A 20,270-nucleotide genomic window follows, 5' to 3' on the forward strand; every position below is an offset into this window, starting at 1 on the left:
ACCCCATTCTACGGTGCAGAAAGAGACTGACTCCTGGTCATTGGAATAATTCAAGAGCTGTTAAGGTATGGTGAAAAACAGAACACAATATATGCATATTGTATGAAATTAACCCCTTTCACTCCAGTGCCTGCATCGTCCTCGACCTTCTTCAACTGGCTGAAGATGTGGAGACAGCTACAGTCCCCAAGCCGCCAGAAACCTGAACGCCCAATCACAAAGCAGCAACCCAATGTTGATTTTCTTTGTAACCTTTCTTCCCTGTTCACCGAGCAGGTCTATTCTTCACATTTTCAGGAACTGAACAAAGGGCCAAACCATCCCACAGGACAAGAGGTTACCACCCCACCCCAATGGAGGAAATACCAAAGGCAGAACAACTTCTAGCAGAGCCTCTGTCTCCACGAGTGCCCATGGTGAAGTTCGTTGAGATGACAACCAATACATAGATACAACAACTGCCAGCCAGTGTGATGACACCATAGAGTCCATTGGAAGCAGGTAGCAGCCCAACACAAACACATCTCAGCAGAGGTGGGACACCCCTACAATCTTCTTCCTTTCCACAGGACTGCTCCCCCTCAAACCCAGAAGGCTTCCAGATGCCAGAAAAGACATAAAAAGAGGATGCTATGAACAGCGGGAAGGATACCAATTCTGTACACCCAGCAAGAATGACCACCACTCATATCACCAAACCAATGCCGCAGCAACCCAACTGACCAGTCATGGTGCAATTCCATCAATGGAGGAGTCACATGAAGCTAGGCCTGCACCTAGCTACAACCAGACAGCAAGTGAGATATGACAGGGATACATGACCTCAAGACCACCTGAAACCCTGATTTCAAAGGCTGGAAGGAGGGGAGACAAGCTAGTATGAACTCTATTATTACATACTGTTAATGTTGTAATGTTAATCATGAAATAATTTAGAGTAGTTACAGTTGCAACACTGAAGCAAAGTACATAAGCCTTTTGACAACACAGTGACTTGAATTAAAGTGTAAGTAACTCGTGTTCACTTATAGGCAGGGAAGTCATGGACGGAGGTGTAGTAGAAGGAGCCAGTACTTTCAAGGATAACCTGGGACTCTGCATATTATGGCACATCGGTGATATAAGAAGGCATTTGACTTAGAGATCAGAGCAGTATAGATTTGGTCAGCAATATGTCAGGACATGTCATGGCGTCCTCTCCTTACCCATATCCTGTATTGCAAATATGCATGTAGAGTTCAGTAAAGTAAATAATTACCTCAAGATAACTACATGTTTAATGGTGTCTAAGCAGAACACACCATGAGTAGTGACAACACAGTACAATATTCAACCTGACCCCTCCCCATCTTGAGGCCCAATGCACAGTGACCGAACAAGATACCCCCATGAGACCATCATGCAGGCACTTACAGTTATCAGTTCCCCATTTACAGTCTGCTTATGCTTCCCCTGACTGACTGTGCCATCTGTGGTTCATCGAGAAACCACCAATCCCCAGGACTGAAATATGAGAGGAACTGACTACGCCATGCACACCATGTTGTGCAGAACTGACAGAATGGCGAGGCCCTCCCCCTCTCTGGACTGGCACTAGGGTTGACATTGCTCCAGGACTGTCTCTGCTTTCTGGCCCTGACTACATGGTGCACACAACTTCAGGACTATCTCTTCCTTATGCTCCTGTTTTCTTTCAAACCCTTTCCCCAATCATATGCCTCTGTCCACCCTTTCCCTTGAGCAGTGCCGGATTTAGGCATAAGCTAAACAAGCTACAGCTTAGGGCCTCACAATCTGCAGGGGCCTCACAAAATTTCAGAAGGTATACAATGAAGAGAACATTTAAGAGCGGATACCAGAAAAGAAAAACAAAGCACCAGCTTGAAGAGCAACTCAAAATATTATCAAATTTACCAAAATCTATGAGAGAGATCAAGCCAGCCAAATGATAAATATGTAATCAGTAAATGCATTCATTTGAAAATAATTTGTATTTTCCACTTTAAATACCTTGCTATTAAATAATTAAAAGGCATAATTATGTTTCCAATTTTTTGTGGCGACCCAAGGTCCTGTTTTGGTACGCACCTTTGTGAGACCTTTTGGTGTAACTTTTTAACAAGGGGCCTCCAAGCTTTATACAGCTTAGGGCCTCACCAAGTCTAAATCTGGCACTGCCCCGGAGTCTGTACCAACTCTCCAAAAGAGCATCTTACCCAGGCACCCCCACCATCTTACCCAGCAGCCCGCCCCACCGCCCCACACCCCCAGCCTGCTGTATCCCCCTGCATTTACCATGACTAATATACCTAACCTACATAGCATTAGACATTAAGCAACAATTTAGCATGGCTTAATCCACCTAACCTGTACATTTTTGGACTGTGGGAAGAAACTGGAGCACCCGGAGGAAACAATGCAAACTCCATACAGATGGTGACACAAAGCTGGAATCAAACCCAGATCCCTGGTGCTGTGAGGCAGCAATGCTTTCTGGCCCTGTCCTGTGTCACCATGTCCTGCGTAACTGAAGCATAACATCCTTACTTTTACATTCAATTCTACTTGTAATAAAGGATAGCATTCCATTAGCCTGACCCAAATCAAATTTCTGACACTTACCTTTCGTGTCAGCCGTCTTTTAATTTCTCGCTTTTCCTCTTCTTCTTCTTGCTCATTTCTTGCTAAAGAGATAAATCAATAAAATCTTCAACAAGTGCAAAACATACTTGCTGAATGGCGAAACATGCTGCAAATATGGGGCCGATTTCATGCTCCCCTAGTGTTGGGTTTGAAAGCAGGGAGCTCATTAAATCCAAGGGTGGCTTCCCCGTTGCTTCCTCTGCGCCCACTGCAATTATGCCAGTGGCGGAGGTGGCTTTGGGGGACCTCCAATTGACCAGCAACTCCCCGAGGTGGAACCTTCCGATTGAGGAGGGTGGATGCCTCTATATTATTGGTGGCTAATTGGTTGTTAAGTGGTTTCAAAGAATATCAATCTCTCCTTTTCAAAAATTGCCATCTAACATTGCAAATAAATTCTTGGCATTTCATACAGTCTAATGCACAACTGACAGAAAATGATAGATGTTTGTGCTTAGGCAAGGAACTGTAGCCAGCTTGGCATTATCTTTGGGTGATATTCTTCCAAAAAACGATTAAGTGTCATAACGGTGGGATTAACAGAGCAAGCTGCACCAGTCTCTCAGGCGCACTCCACACCGCAATCTTCCCAGACTCAATCACTTTTTTGGAGAATTGGGAACTTTGCACCAGTACTGTGGTGGTGGTGGTTGGGGGTGATAAATACGCAGGTGAGCCTGGATTCAGAATGCTCAGGTGCCATTTTGCAAGAGCGCCCTAAATTTTCAGTACATTGGGAGACCCTCTCCCTCGCCCCCGGACGTGAGGACACCCCCTCATCTGCGGCATGCTCCCCCACCCCATCCCCAACACAGGTTGCCGGCACCGGGCATCAGGGCCCTTCAGATGGGTCCTTCTGCCTGACCACAACATGCCTCCCCATTGTGACCCCTGACATGACGCCCTCCCCCCCACAATCCTCCTCCCCATTGCCACCCCCGTCATAGCCCCCGCTCAGGCCTCACCAGGCATTGCCCTGGTGGTGCCCAATTGGCACTGCTGGGGTGTCTGATGGTCACTGCTGGGAAGCCTAGTAGCCAGTACTGGGGTGCCTGGTGGCCAATGTCAGGGTGTCCGGTGGGTATTGCTCTGCCATGCCCCGACCACCTAAGGGCGTCAATGGCCTCTGAGACTCCCAGCATGGCCATCACGCCAGGTCTGCACTCGTGGAGGCCAGTAGTGATTCTTGATGCTATCACACTGCACCCGAAGGCCAAAGAATCCTGTGCGCTGGGAGTCGAACAGACTATGCATATTCAAATGCTACTTTAAATATGCTAATCAGATTTGCATCCATTCTGGGCGTGATCCCGTTTGTGACATCAGAAAGGGGCAGGGAAGATGGCAAACTGGTGTTCGGCACAAAACATATTTTGAGGCTTGCACATTATTCTCTGAGATCGCTCAATCTGTGCCAGGCGTGGCAAGGTCGGAGAATAGTCCTCTGAATCTTTAATAAGTTAACTTGCTCATTCCAATCTCTGCATTCATAAAGTGGAGCCTGAAGATTGAGACACAGACCTGCATATGCAAATTCCATATAAATTCAACTTTAGGCAAGTAAAGTTTATGGCTGCAAAATTTGACTTTGCAGCGCCTCTTGCTAGCAAAGCCCGAAACTTCAAAAGTATTGGCTGGACTGCTTCTGCTGCAATTCATGTGGTACTCCCTGACTGTAAAGTTGGGTGTGCATTGTGTCTTCTGGAATCAAGGTGAATGGCAGGAATCATGATGCCAATCTGAGTTAGTGCTCCATCGACAGTTGTCAATTTCTGCACTCTTGTTAATATCCTCTCATCATCAGTACAAGGGGTGCCTCCATTCCTCCCCTGACTATTTAAAGGAATTACCATTCAACTTTTGATTTTCTTTTGCGGTGAGCTTATTGTTATTGGTGGAGTTGACAGTAGCTTTTTGGACTCTTGAAGGAGTAGTGCTGGACTTTGCCAAGGAGGCCAAAGGAGTTTGGAGGTCCATCAGGGGAAAGAAAGACTTATATTTTTACAGCACCTTTCATGACCACAGCGTGCCACAAAGCATTTTATGACCAATGGAGTGCTATTGAAGTGTAGTTACTGCTGCAGTATAGGAAATGTTACAGCCAATTTGTGCAAAGAATACTAAAAATTGTCAGCTCAGTGGAGGAGCAGGCTCCACTAATAACCCCATCCTCAATGATAGCGGATCCCAGCACATCAGTGCAAAAGATAAGGCTGAAGCATTTGCAATGATCTTCAGCCAGAAGTGCCAAGTGGATGATCCATCTTGGCTTCCTCCCAAGGTCCCCAACATCACAGATGACAGTATTCAGCCATTTCGGTTCCCTTCACATGATATCAAGAAACAGCTGAAGACATAAGTTACTGCAGAGGCTATGGAGCCTGGCAATGGTGCTCCAGAACTTGCCGCACCCCTAGCCAAGCTGTTCCAGTACAGCTACAACATTGGTATCTACTCAGCAATGTGGAAAATTGCCCAGATATATCCTGTGCACAAGAAACTGGGCAATCTTACCAAGCCAAATACTACCCCATCAGTCCCTCAATCATCAGTAAAGTGGTGGAAGGGATGATCAATGGTGCTATTGCTAAGTGGCATTTGTTTAGCAATAACCTGATCACTGACACTCAATTTAGGTTCTGTCAGTGTCACTCAGCTCCTTACCTCATTACAGCCTTGGTTATAACATGGATAAAAGAGCTGAACTCCAGAGGTGAGGCAAGAGTGACTGCTCCTCTTAGCAGGTATGACACAAAGGATCCTGAGCAAAGCTGGAGTCAATATGAATCAGGGGGAAAATCATCTGTTGGTTGGATACCTAGCACAAAGGAAGATGGTTGTGGTGGTTGGAGGTCAGTCATCTTAGCTCCAGGACATCGCCGCAGGAGCTCCTCAGGATAGTGTCCTAAGCCCAACCATCTTCAGCTGCTTCATCCATCCTTTCCATCCATCATAAGGTCAGAAGTGGGGATGTTCACTGATGACTGCACAATGTTCAAAACCATTCATGACTCCTCAGATACTGAAGCAGTCAATGTCTAACTGCAGTAAGACCTGGACAATATCCAGGCATAAGCTGACAAGTAACAAGTAGCATTCACGCCAGGCAAAGACCATCTCCAGCAAGAGAGAATCTAACCATCACCACTTGACATTCAATGGTATTACCATCACTGAATGATCCATTACCAACATCCTTACTATTGACCAGAAACTCAACTGGGCTAGCCATATACAAAGAACAAAGAAAATTACAGCATAGTGTGGGATGTGGGAGGTCTTGGAGGCTCTTGGCCTCCCAGACGTCCATATCTGTGATGGGTGTGTCGAGCTGCGGTTCCTAAGGGACCGTGTTAGAGAACTGGAACTGCAGCTCAAGGATCTTCGTCTGGTTAGAGAAAATGAGGAGGTGATAGACAGGAGCTATCAGCAGGTGGTCACACCAGGGCCACGGGAGGCAGACAAGTGGGTAACGTCCAGGAAGGGGAAAGCTCGGGTGATAGAGAGCACCCTGGTGGATGTGCCCCTTCACAATAAGTACTCCAGTCTGAGAACTGTTGGGGGGGACAGCCCACCTGGGGGAAGCAGCAGTGGCCGTGTCTCTGGAGCAGAGTCCGGCCCTGTAACTCAGAGGGCTAAGGAAAGGAGGAGGAAGGCAGTATTAATCGGAGACTCAACAGTAAGGGGGTCGGACAGGCGTTTATGCGGAGGCAGACGGGAGTCTCGGATGGTGGTCTGCCTCCCTGGTGCCGGGATCCGGGATGTCTCTGATCGCGTCCCAGAAATCCTGAGGTGGGAGGGAGAGGAGCCAGAGGTTGTGGTACATATTAGTACCGCTGACATAGGTAGGAAGAGGGAAGGGGTCATGAAAAGAGAATATAGGGAGTTAGGTAGACAGTTGGGAAGGAGGAACGCAAAGGTAGTAATCTCAGGATTGCTGCCTGTGCCACGGGAAAGTGAGAGCAGGAATGGAGTGAGGTGGAGGATGAATGCGTGGCTGAGGGACTGGAGCAAGGGGCAGGGATTCAGTTTCCTGCATCATTGGAACCTCTTTAGGGGCAGGTGTGACCTGTACAAAAAAGACGGGTGGCACTTGAATCCCAGGGGGACCAATATCCTGGCAGGAAGGTTGGCTAAGGCTACTGGGGAGACTTTAAACTAGAAAGGTTGGGGGGAGGGAATCGTGATGAGGTGACTGAGAGCGAGGAGGTTAGCCCGCAAATAGAAAAGGACTGTAGACAGTGTAAGAGGGAGAATAGACGGGTGATGGAGAAGGGGAGAGCTCAGACCAAAGGTTTGAAATGTGTCTATTTTAACGCCAGGAGTGTAGTGAATAAAGTGGATGAGCTAAGAGTGTGGATTGATGCTTGGAAGTGTGATGTGGTGGCAATTACGGAGACTTGGGGACACGGGCAGGACTGGATACTTCAGGTGCTGGGTTTCAGATGTTTCAGGAAGGACAGAGAGGGAGGCAAAAGAGCGGGGGTGGGGGGGAATGGCACTGCTGATCAGGGATAGTGTCACAGCTGTAGAGAAGGTGGAAGCCGTGTAGGGATTGTCTACGGAGTCTCTGTGGATGGAAGTCCGGAACGAGAAGGGGTCGATAACTTTGCTGGGTGTTTTCTACAGGCCGCCCAATAGTAACAGGGATGTTGAGGAGCAGATAGGGAAACAGATCCTGGAGAGATGTAGTAATAACAGGGTTGTCGTGATGGGAGACTTTAATTTCCCAAACATTGATTGGAATATCCCGAGGGGAAGGGGTTTGGATGGGGAGGAGTTTGTTAGGTGTGTTCAGGAGGGTTTCCTGACACAGCATGTGGATAAGCCTACAAGAGGAGAGGCTGTACTCAATCTGGTACTGGCTAATGAGCCTGGACAGGTGTCAGATCTCTCAGTGGGGGAGCATCTTGGGGATAGTGATCATAACTCCATCTCCTTTACGCTAGCATTGGAAAGAGATAGGATCAGGCAAGCTAGGAAAGTGTTTATCTGGAGTAAGGGGAAATATGAAGAAATAGAGGGGCTTTAGATTGGTTTCACTGGTCGGCACAACATCGAGGGCCGAAGGGCCTGTACTGCACTGCAATGTTCTATGTTCTATATCAGGCAGGAGATTAGAGGTGTAAATTGGAAGGAGGTATTCTCGAGGAAAAGTACCTAAGTAAGGTGGCAGATTTTCAAGGAATGTTTGTCTGGAGTTCTGCATGATAATGTTCCGATGAGATAGGGAGGTTTTGGTAGGTTACGGGAACCGTGGTGCACGAAAGCTGCGCTGAACCTAGTCAAAAAGAAAAGGAAAGCGTACAAAGGGTTCAGAGAGCTAGGCGATGATAGGGATCTAGATGAGTATATTGCTTGTCGGAAGGGACTTAAGAAAGAAATTAGGAGAGCCAGAAGGGGGTCACGAGAAGGCCTTGGCAGGTAAGATGAAGGAGAACCCTAAGGCGTTCTATAAATATGTGAAGAGTAAAGCATGAGATGTGACGGAATAGGACCTATAAAATGTGAAGGTGAGAAAGTCTGTACAGAACCGGAAGAAATTGCAGAGGTGCTTAATGAATACTTTACCTTGGTATTCACGGTGGAAAAAGACCTGGGTGGTTGTACTACAGGATTGCGGCAGACTGAAAAGATTGAGTATGTGGACATTAAGAAAGAGGATGTGTTGGAAATTTTGAATAGCATCAAGATAGATAAGTCGCCGGGACCGGATGGGATGTACCCCAGGGTACTGTGGGAGGTGAGGGAAGAGATTGCAGAGCCTCTGGCAATGATCTTTGTGTTGTCGATGGAGACGGGAGAGGTTCCAGAGGATTGGAGGATTGCGGATGTGGTTCCTATATTCAAGAAAGGGAATAGGGATAGCCCAGGAAATTACCGACCGGTGAGTCTCCCCTCAGTGGTTGGTAAGTTGATGGAGAAGATCCTGAGGGACAGGATTTATGAACATTTAGAGAAGTTTAGTATGCTCAAAAGTAATCAGCACGGCTTTGTCAAAGGCAAATCGTGCCTTACGAGCCTGGTGGAGTTCTTTGAAAATGTGACTAAACACATTGACGAAGGAAAAGCGGTAGATGTGGTTTACATGGACTTCAGCAAGACATTCGATAAGGTCCCCCATGCAAGACTTCTCAAGAAAGTGAGAGGGCATGGGATCCAAGGGGCTGTTGCCTTGTGGATCCAGAACTGGCTTGCCTACAGAAGGCAGAGAGTGGTTGTAGATGGGTCTTTTTCTGAATGGAGGTCGGTCACCAGTGGAGTGCCCCAGGGATCTGTTCTGGGACCCTTGATGTTTGTCATTTTCATAAATGACCTGGATGAGGAAGTGGAGGGATGGGTTGGTAAGTTTGCCGACGACACGAAGGTTGGTGGTGTTGTGGATAGTTTGGAGGGATGTCAGAAGCTGCAGCGTGACATAGATAGGATGCAAGACTGGGCGGAGAAGTGGCAGGTGGACTTCAACCTGGATAAGTGTTAGTGGTCCATTTTGGCAGGTCAAATGGGATGAAGGAGTATAATATCAAGGGTAAGACTCTTAGCAGTGTAGAGCCTTGTCAGACCCCACTTAGAGTACTGTGCTCAGTTCTGGTCGCCTCATTACAGGAGGGATGTGGAAATTATTGAAAGGGTGTGGAGAAGATTTACAAGGATGTTGCCTGGATTGGTTGGCATGCCTTATGAGGATAGGTTGAGGGAGCTCGGTCTTTTCTCCTTGGAGAGACGAAGGATGAGAGGTGACCTGATAGAGGTGTACAAGATGCTGAGAGGTATAGATCGGGTGGATTCTCGGAGGCTTTTTCCCAGGGCTGAAATTGCTGCTACGAGAAGACACAGGTTTAAGGTGCTGGGGAGTAGGTACAGAGGAGATGTCAGGGGTAAGTTTTTCACTCAAAGGGTGGTGGGTGAGCGGAATCGGCTGCCGTCAGTGGTGGTGGAGGCAAACTCGATAGGGTCTTTTAAGAGACTTCTGGATGAGTACATGGAACTTAATAGGATTGAGAGTTATATATATATAAGCCTAGGTAGCTAGGGACATGACTGGCCCAACTTGTGGGCCGAAGGGCCTGTTTGTGCTGTATTTCTTCTATGTAACATATTCTTCTATGTAACACAGGAACAGGTCCTTCAGCCCTCCAAGCCTGCACCGACCATGCTGCCCGACTGAACTAAAATCCCCTACCCTTTCGGAGACCATATCCCTCTATTCCTATCCTATTCATGTATTTGTCCTGACGTCCGTTAAAACTCACTATTGTATCTGTTTCCACTACCTCCCCCGGCAGCAAGTTCCAGGCACCCACCACCCTCTGTGTAAAATAGTTGCCTCATCATCTTCTTTAAACCTTGCCCCTCGCACGATAAACCTATGCCCCCTCGCAATTGACTCTTCCACCCTGGGAAAAAGCTTCTGACTATCCACTCTGTCCATGCCCCTCATAACCTTGTAGACTTCTATCAGGTCGCCCCTCAACCTCCGTCATTCCAGTGAGAACAAACAAAAGTTTCTCCAACATCTCCTCATAGCTAATGCCCTCCATACGAGGCAACATCCTGGTAAATCTTTTCTGTACCCTATAAGGCTACCAGAGAAGATCAGAGGCTACGAATCCTGTAACAAATAACTCTTCAACAGCACCTTCCAAACCCACTGCCTCTACCTTTATGACGAGTAATTCACCTCCTGATTCATAAGAACATAAGAACATAAGAAATAGGAGCAGGAGTAGGCCATCTAGCCCCTCGAGCCTGCCCCGCCATTCAATAAGATCATGGCTGATCTGACGTGGATCAGTACCACTTACCCGCCTGATCCCCATAACCCTTAATTCCCTTACCGATCAGGAATCCATCCATCCGCGCTTTAAACATATTCAGCGAGGTAGCCTCCACCACCTCAGTGGGCAGAGAATTCCAGAGATTCACCACCCTCTGGGAGAAGAAGTTCCTCCTCAACTCTGTCTTAAACCGACCCCCCTTTATTTTGAGGCTGTGTCCTCTAGTTTTAACTTCCTTACTAAGTGGAAAGAATCTCTCCGCCTCCACCCTATCCAGCCTCCGCATTATCTTATAAGTCTCCATAAGATCCCCCCTCATCCTTCTAAACTCCAACGAGTACAAACCCAATCTCCTCAGCCTCTCCTCATAATCCAAACCCCTCATCTCCGGTATCAACCTGGTGAACCTTCTCTGCACTCCCTCCAATGCCAATATATCCTTCCTCATATAAGGGGACCAATACTGCACACAGTATTCCAGCTGCGGCCTCACCAATGCCCTGTACAGGTGCATCAAGACATCCCTGCTTTTATATTCTATCCCCCTCGCAATATAGGTCAACATCCCATTTGCCTTCTTGATCACCTGTTGTACCTGCAGACTGGGCTTTTGCGTCTCATGCACAAGGACCCCCAGGTCCCTTTGCACGGTAGCATGTTTTAATTTGTTTCCATTGAGATAGTAATCCCATTTGTTATTATTTCCTCCAAAGTGTATAACTTCGCATTTCTCAACGTTATACTCCATTTGCCATATCCTCGCCCACTCACTCAGCCTGTCCAAATCTCTCTGCAGGTCTTCTCCGTCCTCCACACGATTCACTTTTCCACTTATCTTTGTGTCGTCTGCAAACTTCGTTACCCTACACTCCGTCCCCTCCTCCAGATCATCTATATAAATGGTAAACAGTTGCGGCCCGAGTACCGATCCCTGCGGCACGCCACTAGTTACCTTCCTCCAACTGGAAAAACACCCATTTATTCCGACTCTTTGCTTCCTGTCGGATAGCCAGTCCCCAATCCACTTTAACACACTACCCCCAACTCCGTGTGCCCTAATCTTCTTCAGCAGCCTTTTATGGGGCACCTTATCAAACGCCTTTTGGAAATCCAAAAACACCGCATCCACCGGTTCTCCTCCATCAACCGCCCTCGTCACATCTTCATAAAAATCCAACATGTTCGTCAAGCACGACTTTCCCCTCATGAATCCATGCTGCGTCTGATTGATCGAACCATTTCTATCCAGATGCCCTGCTATCTCCTCTTTAATAATGGATTCCAGCATTTTCCCTACTACAGACGTTAAGCTGACCGGCCTATAGTTACCCGCCTTTTGTCTCCTTCCTTTTTTAAACAGCGGCGTAACATTAGCCGTTTTCCAATCAACCGGCACTACCCCAGAATGCAACGAGTTTTGATAAATAATCACTAACGCATCCACTATTACCTCTGACATTTCTTTCAATATCCTGGGATGCATTCCATCCGGACCCGGGGACTTGTCCACCTTCAGTCCCATTAGTCTACCCAGCACTGCCTCTCTGGTAACATTAATCGTATTAAGTATTTCTCCTGCTGCCAACCCTCTATCGTTAATATTTGGCAAACTATTTGTGTCCTCCACCGTGAAGACCGACACAAAAAACGTATTTAAAGACTCAGCCATATCCTCATTTCCCACTATTAACTCCCCCCTCTCGTCCTCCAAGGGTCCAACATTCACTCTAGCCACTCTATTCCTTTTTATATATTTATAAAAACTTTTACTATCATTTTTTATATTAATTGCTAGCCTAGCTTCATAGTCTATCCTTCCTTTCTTTATCGCTTTCTTAGTCTCTCTTTGTTGTTTCTTAAATTTTTCCCAATCACTTGTTTCTCCACTATTTTTGGCCACTCTGTACGCAGCTGTTTTTATTTTAATACTCTCCTTTATTTCCTTCGTTATCCACGGCTGGTTCTCCCTTTTCTTACAATCCTTGTTTTTTGCTGGAATATATTTTTGCTGAGAACTGAAAAGGATCTCCTTAAAAATCCTCCACTGTTCCTCAGCTATCCTACCTGCCAGCCTGCTCTCCCAGTCTACCTTAGCCAATTCATCCCTCATCCTATCATATTTCCCTCTGTTCAAACAGAGGACACTGGTTTGAGACCAAACTTTCTCCTCTTCCATCTGAATCAGAAATTCGACCATATTGTGGTCACTAGACCCAAGAGGGTCCTTCACAATAAGATCCTTAATTCTACCTACCTCGTTACACAATACCAGATCCAAAATAGCTCGTTCCCTCGTCGGTTCCGTAACATGCTGTTCAAGGAAACTATCCCGACAGCATTCTAAGAACTCTTCCTCCATTCCACCCTTACCGACTTGAGTCTGCCAGTCAATGTGCATGTTGAAGTCCCCCATGATTATTGCCGTTCCGTTTTTACACGCATCCCTTATCTGCTTGTTTATAGCCCTCCCTACCTCAACATTATTATTTGGAGGCCTATATACCACACCTACTAGTGTCTTTCTCCCTCTACTATTCCTCATCTCTACCCATAACGATTCCACGTTTTGTTCCTCAGAGCCTATGTCATCCCTCAGTACTACCCTGATATTATCTCTTATTAATAGCGCGACCCCACCACCTTTTCCTTCCTGTCTATTCTTCCTAAACGCCTGATACCCCTGGATATTCATCTCCCAGTCCTGGTCACCTTTCAGCCACGTTTCTGTAATGGCCACTAGATCGTACCCACTTGTGCTGATTTGCACCATCAACTCATTCACCTTGTTCCGAATGCTTCGTGCATTCAGGCAAAGTGTCCTTATTCCAGCTTTTATCTGGACCCGCTTTGATGAGTCGCGAACACCCTCTCCCTCTACTCCCTTATCTAAATTAGCGCCTTCATTCACTTGCACCCTCTCCTCTACCATTAATTTTGTAATTCCCCTTAGCCCTGCATCCTCCCCCCCATCAATTAGTTCCTTGATCCTAGTCAACTCTTCTAGCTCCCCTCCCCCCAACCTATCTAGTTTAAATTCTCCCCAGTAGCCTTAGCCAACCTACCGGCCAGGATATTGGTCCCCGTGTGATTCAAGTTCCACCCGTTTTTTGTGTACAGATCACCCCTGCCCCTAAAGAGGTCCCAATGGTCCAGGAACCTGAATCCCTGCCCCCTGCACCAGTCCCTCAGCCACACATTCATCCTCCACCTCACTCCATTCCTGCCCTCACCTTCCCGTGGCACAGGCAGTAATCCTGAGATTACTACCTTTGCTTTCCTCTTTCTCAGCTGTCTCCCTAATTCCCTGTACTCCCTTTTCATGACCCCTTCTCCCTTCCTACCCACATCAGTGGTACCAATATGTACCGCTACCTCAGGCTCCTCTCCCTCCCACCTCAGGATTTCCGGGACGCGACTAGCGACATCCTGGATCCCGGCCCCAGGGAGGCAGACCACCATGCGAGAATCCCGCCTACCTCCGCAGAAACGCCTGTCTGTCCCCTTCACCATCGAGTCCCCGATTAATACCGCCTTCCTCCTCTTTTCCTTAGCCCTCTGAGTTACAGGGCTGGACTCCACTGCGGAGACACGGCCACTGCTGCTTCCTGTTCACCATCTACAAGGCACAAGTGAGGAGTGTGATGGAATACTCTCCCAATGTCTGGATGAGTGTAGCTCCAACATCCCTCAAGAAGCTTGACACCATGCAGGGCAAAGCAAACCACTTGATTGGTATCCCTTCCACAAACGTACGAGCCACAAGACGCGCTGAAGAAACACACCAGGCTTCTTAGGTAGCACCTTCCAAACCCACAACCACTGCCATTTAAAAGGACAAGGGTAGCAGAGGCATGGGAACACCACCACCTGGTAGTTTCCCTCTCAGCCACACAGCATCCTGACTTGGAAATATATCGCCGTTCTTTCACTGTCGCTGGGTCAATCACCATGCCACCACTCTGCTGCACAGGCAAATTTTATTTGGCTCTTTTTCTTTCCCTCCCCTTCATGACTTAAATTGCAGGTTTGAACATTGATCTGTATTGCCTTGACCAATCTCAGCCATAGTGATATTGAAATGGGGCGTTAAATTTGGCCCAACTAAGGGGGGCACATAAAAATGACTCAGGTTCTTCAACCAAATGATTATCCAGCGACTTGGTGAAAAGTTGAGTCTATATGTGGAGTTTAGTTTAGCTGGAATTGCAATGATAAAATAGCTTGGAGGTTCCTGGAATATATTTGCCACATTTGATAAACTGTATCATGGACACAGTGGTATACAAGTCAAACAGTGTATTTATGTAACACAAAGACCATAAGACCATAAGACATAGGAGCGGAAGTAAGGCCATTCGGCCCATCGAGTCCACTCCACCATTCAATCATGGTTGATTTCAACTCCATTTACCCGCTCTCTCCCCATAGCCCTTAATTCCTCGAGAAATCAAGAATTTATCAATTTCTGTCTTGAAGACGCTCAACGTCTCGGCCTCCACAGCCCTCTGTGGCAATGAATTCCACAGACCCACCACTCTCTGGCTGAAGAAATTTCTCCTCATCTCTGTTCTAAAGTGACTCCCTTTTATTCTAAGGCTGTGCCCCCGCGTCCTAGTCTCCCCTGTTAATGGAAACAACTTCCCTACGTCCATCCTATCTAAGCCGTTCATTATCTTGTAAGTTTCTATCAGATCTCCCCTCAACCTCCTAAACTCCAATGAATATAATCCCACGATCCTCAGACGTTCATCGTATGTCAGGCCTACCATTCCTGGGATCATCCGTGTGAATCTCCGCTGGACCCGCTCCAGTGCCAGTATGTCCTTCCTGAGGTGTGGGGCCCAAAATTGCTCACAGTACTCCAAATGGGGCCTAACCAGTGCTTTATAAAGCCTCAGAAGTACATCCCTGCTTTTGTATTCCAAGCCTCTTGAGATAAATGACAGCATTACATTTGCTTTCTTAATTACGGACTCAACCTGCAAGTTTACCTTTAGAGAATCCTGGACTAGGACTCCCAAGTCCCTTTGCACTTTAGCATTATGAATTTTGTCACCGTTTAGAAAATAGTCCATGCCTCTATTCTTTTTTCCAAAGTGTACGACCTCGCACTTGCCCACGTTGAATTTCATCAGCCACTTCTTGGACCACTCTCCTAAACTGTCTAAATCTTTCTGCAGCCTCCCCACCTCCTCAATACTACCTGCCCCTCCACCTATCTTTGTATCATCGGCAAACTTGGCCAGAATGCTCCCAGTCCCGTCATCTAGATCGTTAATATATAAAGAGAACAGCTGTGGCCCCAACACTGAACCCTGCGGGACACCACTTGTCACCGGTTGCCATTCTGAGAAAGAACCTTTTATCCCAACTCTCTGCCTTCTGTCTGACAGCCAATCGTCAATCCATGTTAGTACCTTGCCTCGAATACCATGCTACTTTGTGTCTACCCACATGTGCATTTGATTGTCTAGCTTTGACTAGAGTCATAGAGGTTTACAGCATGGAAACAGGCCCTTTGGCCCAACTTGTCCATGCCGCCCTTTTGTTTTAAACCCCGAAGCTAATCTCAATTGCCTGCATTTGGCCCATATCCCTCTCTACCCGTCTTACCTATGTAACTGTCTAAATGCTTTTTAAAAGACAAAATTGTACCCGCCTCTACTACTATCTCTGGCAGCTTGTTCCAGACACTCACCACCCTCTGTGTGAAAAAATTGCCCCTCTGGACACTTTTGTATCTCTCCCCTCTCACCTTCACCCTATGCCCTCTAGTTTTAGACTCCCCTACCTTTGGGAAAAGATATTGACTATCCAGCTGATCTGTGCCCCTCATTATTTTATAGACCTCTATAAGATCATCCCTGAGCCTCCTACGCTCCAGAGAAAAAAGTCCCAGTCTATCCAGCCTCTCCTTATAACTCAAACCATCAAGTCCTGGTAGCATCCTAGTAAATCTTTTCTGCACTCTTTCTGGTTTAATAATATCCTTTCTATAATAGGTTGACCAGAACTGTACACAGTATTCCAAGTGTGGCCTTACCAATGTCTTGTACAACTTCAACAAGACATCCCAACTCCTGCATTCAATGTTCTGACCGATGAAACCAAGCATGCCGAATGCCTTCTTCACCACTCTGTCCACCTGTGACTCCACTTTCGAGGAGCTATGAACATGTACCCCTCAATCTCTTTGTTCTGTAACTCTCCTCAACGCCCTACCAGTAATTGAGTAAGTCCTGCCCTGGTTCAATCTACCAAAATGCATTACCTCGCATTTGCCTAAATTAAACTCCATTTGTCATTCGTCAGCCCATTCGCCCAATTGATCAAGAATCCATTGCAATCGGAGATAACTTTCTTCACTGTCCACTATGACACCAATCTTGGTGTCATAGAATCATAGAAACCCTACAGTACAGAAAGAGGCCATTCGGCCCATCGGGTCTGCACCGACCACAATCCCACCCAGGCCCAACCCCCATATCACTACATATTTTACCCGCTAACCCCTCTAATCTACGCATCCCAGGACGCTAAGGGGCAATTTTAGCATGGCCAATCAACCTAACCCGCACATCTTTGGACTGTGGGAGGAAACCGGATCACCCGGAGGAAACCCACGCAGACACAAGGAGAATGTGCAAACTCCACACAGACAGTGACCCAAGCCGGGAATCGAACCCAGGTCCCTGGAGCTGTGAAGCAGCAGTGCTAACCACTGTGCTACCGTGCCGTCATCTGCAAACATACTAACCATGCCTCCTATATTCTCATCCAAATCATTAATATAAATGACAAATGACAGTGGACCCAGCACTGATCCCTGAGGCACACCGCTGGTCACAGGCCTCCAGTTTGAAAAACAACCCTCTACAACCACCCTCTGGCTTCTGTCAAGAAACCAATTTTGTAGCCATTTAGATACCTCTGGATCCCGTGAGATTTAACCTTATTCAGCAACCTACCATGCAGTACTTTATCAAAGGCCTTGCTAATTGCTAAAGTCCATGCATAACATCAACTGCACTGCCCTCATCTACCTTCTTGGTTACCCCTTCCAAAAACTCAATCAAATTTGTCAGACATGATTTTCCACTCACAAAGCCATGCTGACTGTCCCTAGTCAGTACTTGCGTCTCTAAATGCCTGTAGATCCTGTCTCTCAAAATACCTTCCAACAACTTACCCACCACAGATGTGAGGCTCACTGGCCTGTAGTTCCCAGGCTTTTCCCTGCAGCCCTTTTTAAACAAAGGCCCAACATTTGCCACTCTCCAATCTTCAGGCACCTGACCTGTGAATATCGATGATTCAAATATTTCGGCTAGGGGACCCGCAATTTTCTCCCTAGCCTCCCACAATGTCCTGGGATACTTTTCATCAGGTCCCGGGGATTTATCTACCTTGATGCGCTTTAAGATTTCCGGCACCTCTTTCTCTGTAATATATACACTCCTCAGGACATCATTATTTATTTCCCAAGTTCCCTAACATCTATGCTTTTCTCAGCAGTAAATACTGATGAGAAATATGCATTTAGGATCTCACCCATAGACTCTTTTGGTTCTTGTTACCAATCTCTTCCACTTATTGCTATTCTGCCACTTACCACCATTCCGTCTTCAGACATAGGAGTGGGACTGTACTGAATTGGTCCCCAGGTTCCTTCTGAGTGGTGTTGAAAATACTCAGTATGCTGCCTGACTAGCTGAATATTCCCTACATTTTATGTTGTTATTTCAAACAGCTTGTTGAATTCCAGACCTGAAAGTGTCCTGTAACTCAGCAGATTTTGAATAGATGATCGGAGATCAGATCTGCCAGGCAGCATGGGTGACAAAGAAGGCAAATCTCAAGTTGTCTGAAGAATATTCAGAGACTTTGATCTTGGAGTATTGCATACAGTTCTGGTCGCCGCATTATAGGAAGGATGTGGAAGTGTTGGAAAGGGTGCAGAGGAGATTTACCAGGATGTTGCCTGGTATGGTGGGAAAATCGTATGAGGAAAGGCTGAGGGGCTTGAAGTTGTTTTCGTTAGAGAGAAGAAGGTTAAGAGGTGACTTAATAGAGGCATACAAGATGATCAGAGGATTAGATAGGGTGGATAGTGAGAGCCTTTTTCCTCGGATGGTGATGGCTAACACGAGGGGACATAGCTTTAAATTGAGGGGTGAGACATATAGGACAGATGTTAGAGGTAGGTTCTTTACTCAGAGAGTAGTAAGGGCGTGGAATGCCCTGCCTGCAGCAGTAGTGGACTCGTCAACATTAAGAGCATTCAAATGGTTATTGGATAAACATATGGATGATATTGGAATAGTGTAGATTAGAGGGGCTTTAGATTGCTTTCACTGGTCTGCGCAACATCGAGGGCCGAAGGGCCTGTACTGCGCTGTAATGTTCTATGTTCTATCTTTGCAGATGACACAGAGGAGAACTTCACTCAGCAATCTTCACGGGTCATGAACTTAGGTCCCAGAGACAAGTGGAGAGCTTATTGATCCACTGCACCAGCAAAGTTACATGCTACATGTTCCTTAGTGTAAAACTCAAGAAAACTCAAGCTTCCTGCTGCTTCCTCACCTTGTAGTCTTTCATACATAAAAACATTCTTGGTTTCAGAGTAAAAGTTGAGTTCTCTTCTATCTCTAATGATGTGGAGTCGCAACTGAGCATGATAATTTCTTGTTCGACATACACAAGTATGTATCTGCTTTCCAAAATGTATCTTGAAAATCCACAACAATTGCCACCCAGTAGAACAAGGGCAGCAAGCTTGTGAAAAGACTGCCAGCTGCATGTTCACCTCCAGGTCACACATTATCCTGACTTGGAAATATATAATTTCTTCATCATCGCTGGGTTAAAATCCTGGAACTCCCTACTTAACAGCTCTCTCGCTGCAACTGCACAGCAGCTGTTCAAGAAGTCGGTTCACCACTACTTCCTCAAAGGCAATTCGAATGGGCAGTAAATGTTGGCTTGTCACCAGTGCTCAAATCCCATGAACAAAGTCAGGGGATTTGAGCACTGGAAGGGGATGCTGTCAGAAGTGGGATAACTAGTCTGATTTTCCTGATCCTTAACCCAGGTACACCAAAGCTAATTGCAGGACTTTACAAAGATGGAATCAGTCAACTCAACCTAGGCAGAGGAATTTAGTCAACTCTGTGTGGTTCAGTAGCACTCCATGTTGTAAAATTACCCACTGTTAACTGAGCTCAAAGAATGCGGCATTTAAAGGTAAATTGGATGATTTATTTTCAAGAAACATTTCAGCACATAAAATGTATGCTTGGCTCCCCAATCACTTATAGACTAGCTTATAGACTACCTAAGCAGGTAGTTGAATTCACATTGGATAAGTACGCAGTTTATGTTGACAGTTTAATCTGGGTCTATTGCTTGCAGTCTAACTATTAAACATCTGTGATTTACAAAACATGTGATATTGCTTTTTAGCTTTTACTAAAGCCCATCAACTATTATTCCTTTAATAAAATACTTCAAAGATTCAAAGAGTAATGAAATTAGAAATAAAAATTTAAAATGTTTGTTTCAGAATGGAAGCTAGTACTGGATTGCCTTACCCATGAACCATACAAAGAGAAACCATGATTTTCTGTATGGGCACAGTTTGAGATGTGCAGCAAGCGGAAGAATATTCTCACCAACTGAGTACATCAATTCTGATAAGTAAGGTATTGCTTCATCAACTTTTTGGAGGTCCTACTGCAGTACATAGAATGCCAAATTTCTCATTGATGTGAAAGTCATTGAATAATAGAGAACAAAACAGATTAGAGTACTAGATAGATATTATAGGTAAAGTAAAAGTCTTTACAG

General features: G+C 46.2%; 1 protein-coding gene across 1 annotated transcript in view; it reads right to left on the reverse strand.

The window, feature by feature from the left end:
* The window catches only part of phactr1 (phosphatase and actin regulator 1), a 550,549-nt gene that overhangs the window by 52,589 nt on the left and 477,690 nt on the right, over positions 1–20,270 (reverse strand). Inside the window, exon 9 of the mRNA XM_078200644.1 lies at positions 2,623–2,684. Coding sequence (XP_078056770.1) covers positions 2,623–2,684 — 62 coding nt within the window. The remainder of the gene's footprint in view (positions 1–2,622; positions 2,685–20,270) is intronic.

Source organism: Mustelus asterias, chromosome 2 (assembly GCF_964213995.1).
Source record: "Mustelus asterias chromosome 2, sMusAst1.hap1.1, whole genome shotgun sequence".
In the NCBI taxonomy this organism is placed as follows: Eukaryota; Metazoa; Chordata; class Chondrichthyes; order Carcharhiniformes; family Triakidae; genus Mustelus; species Mustelus asterias.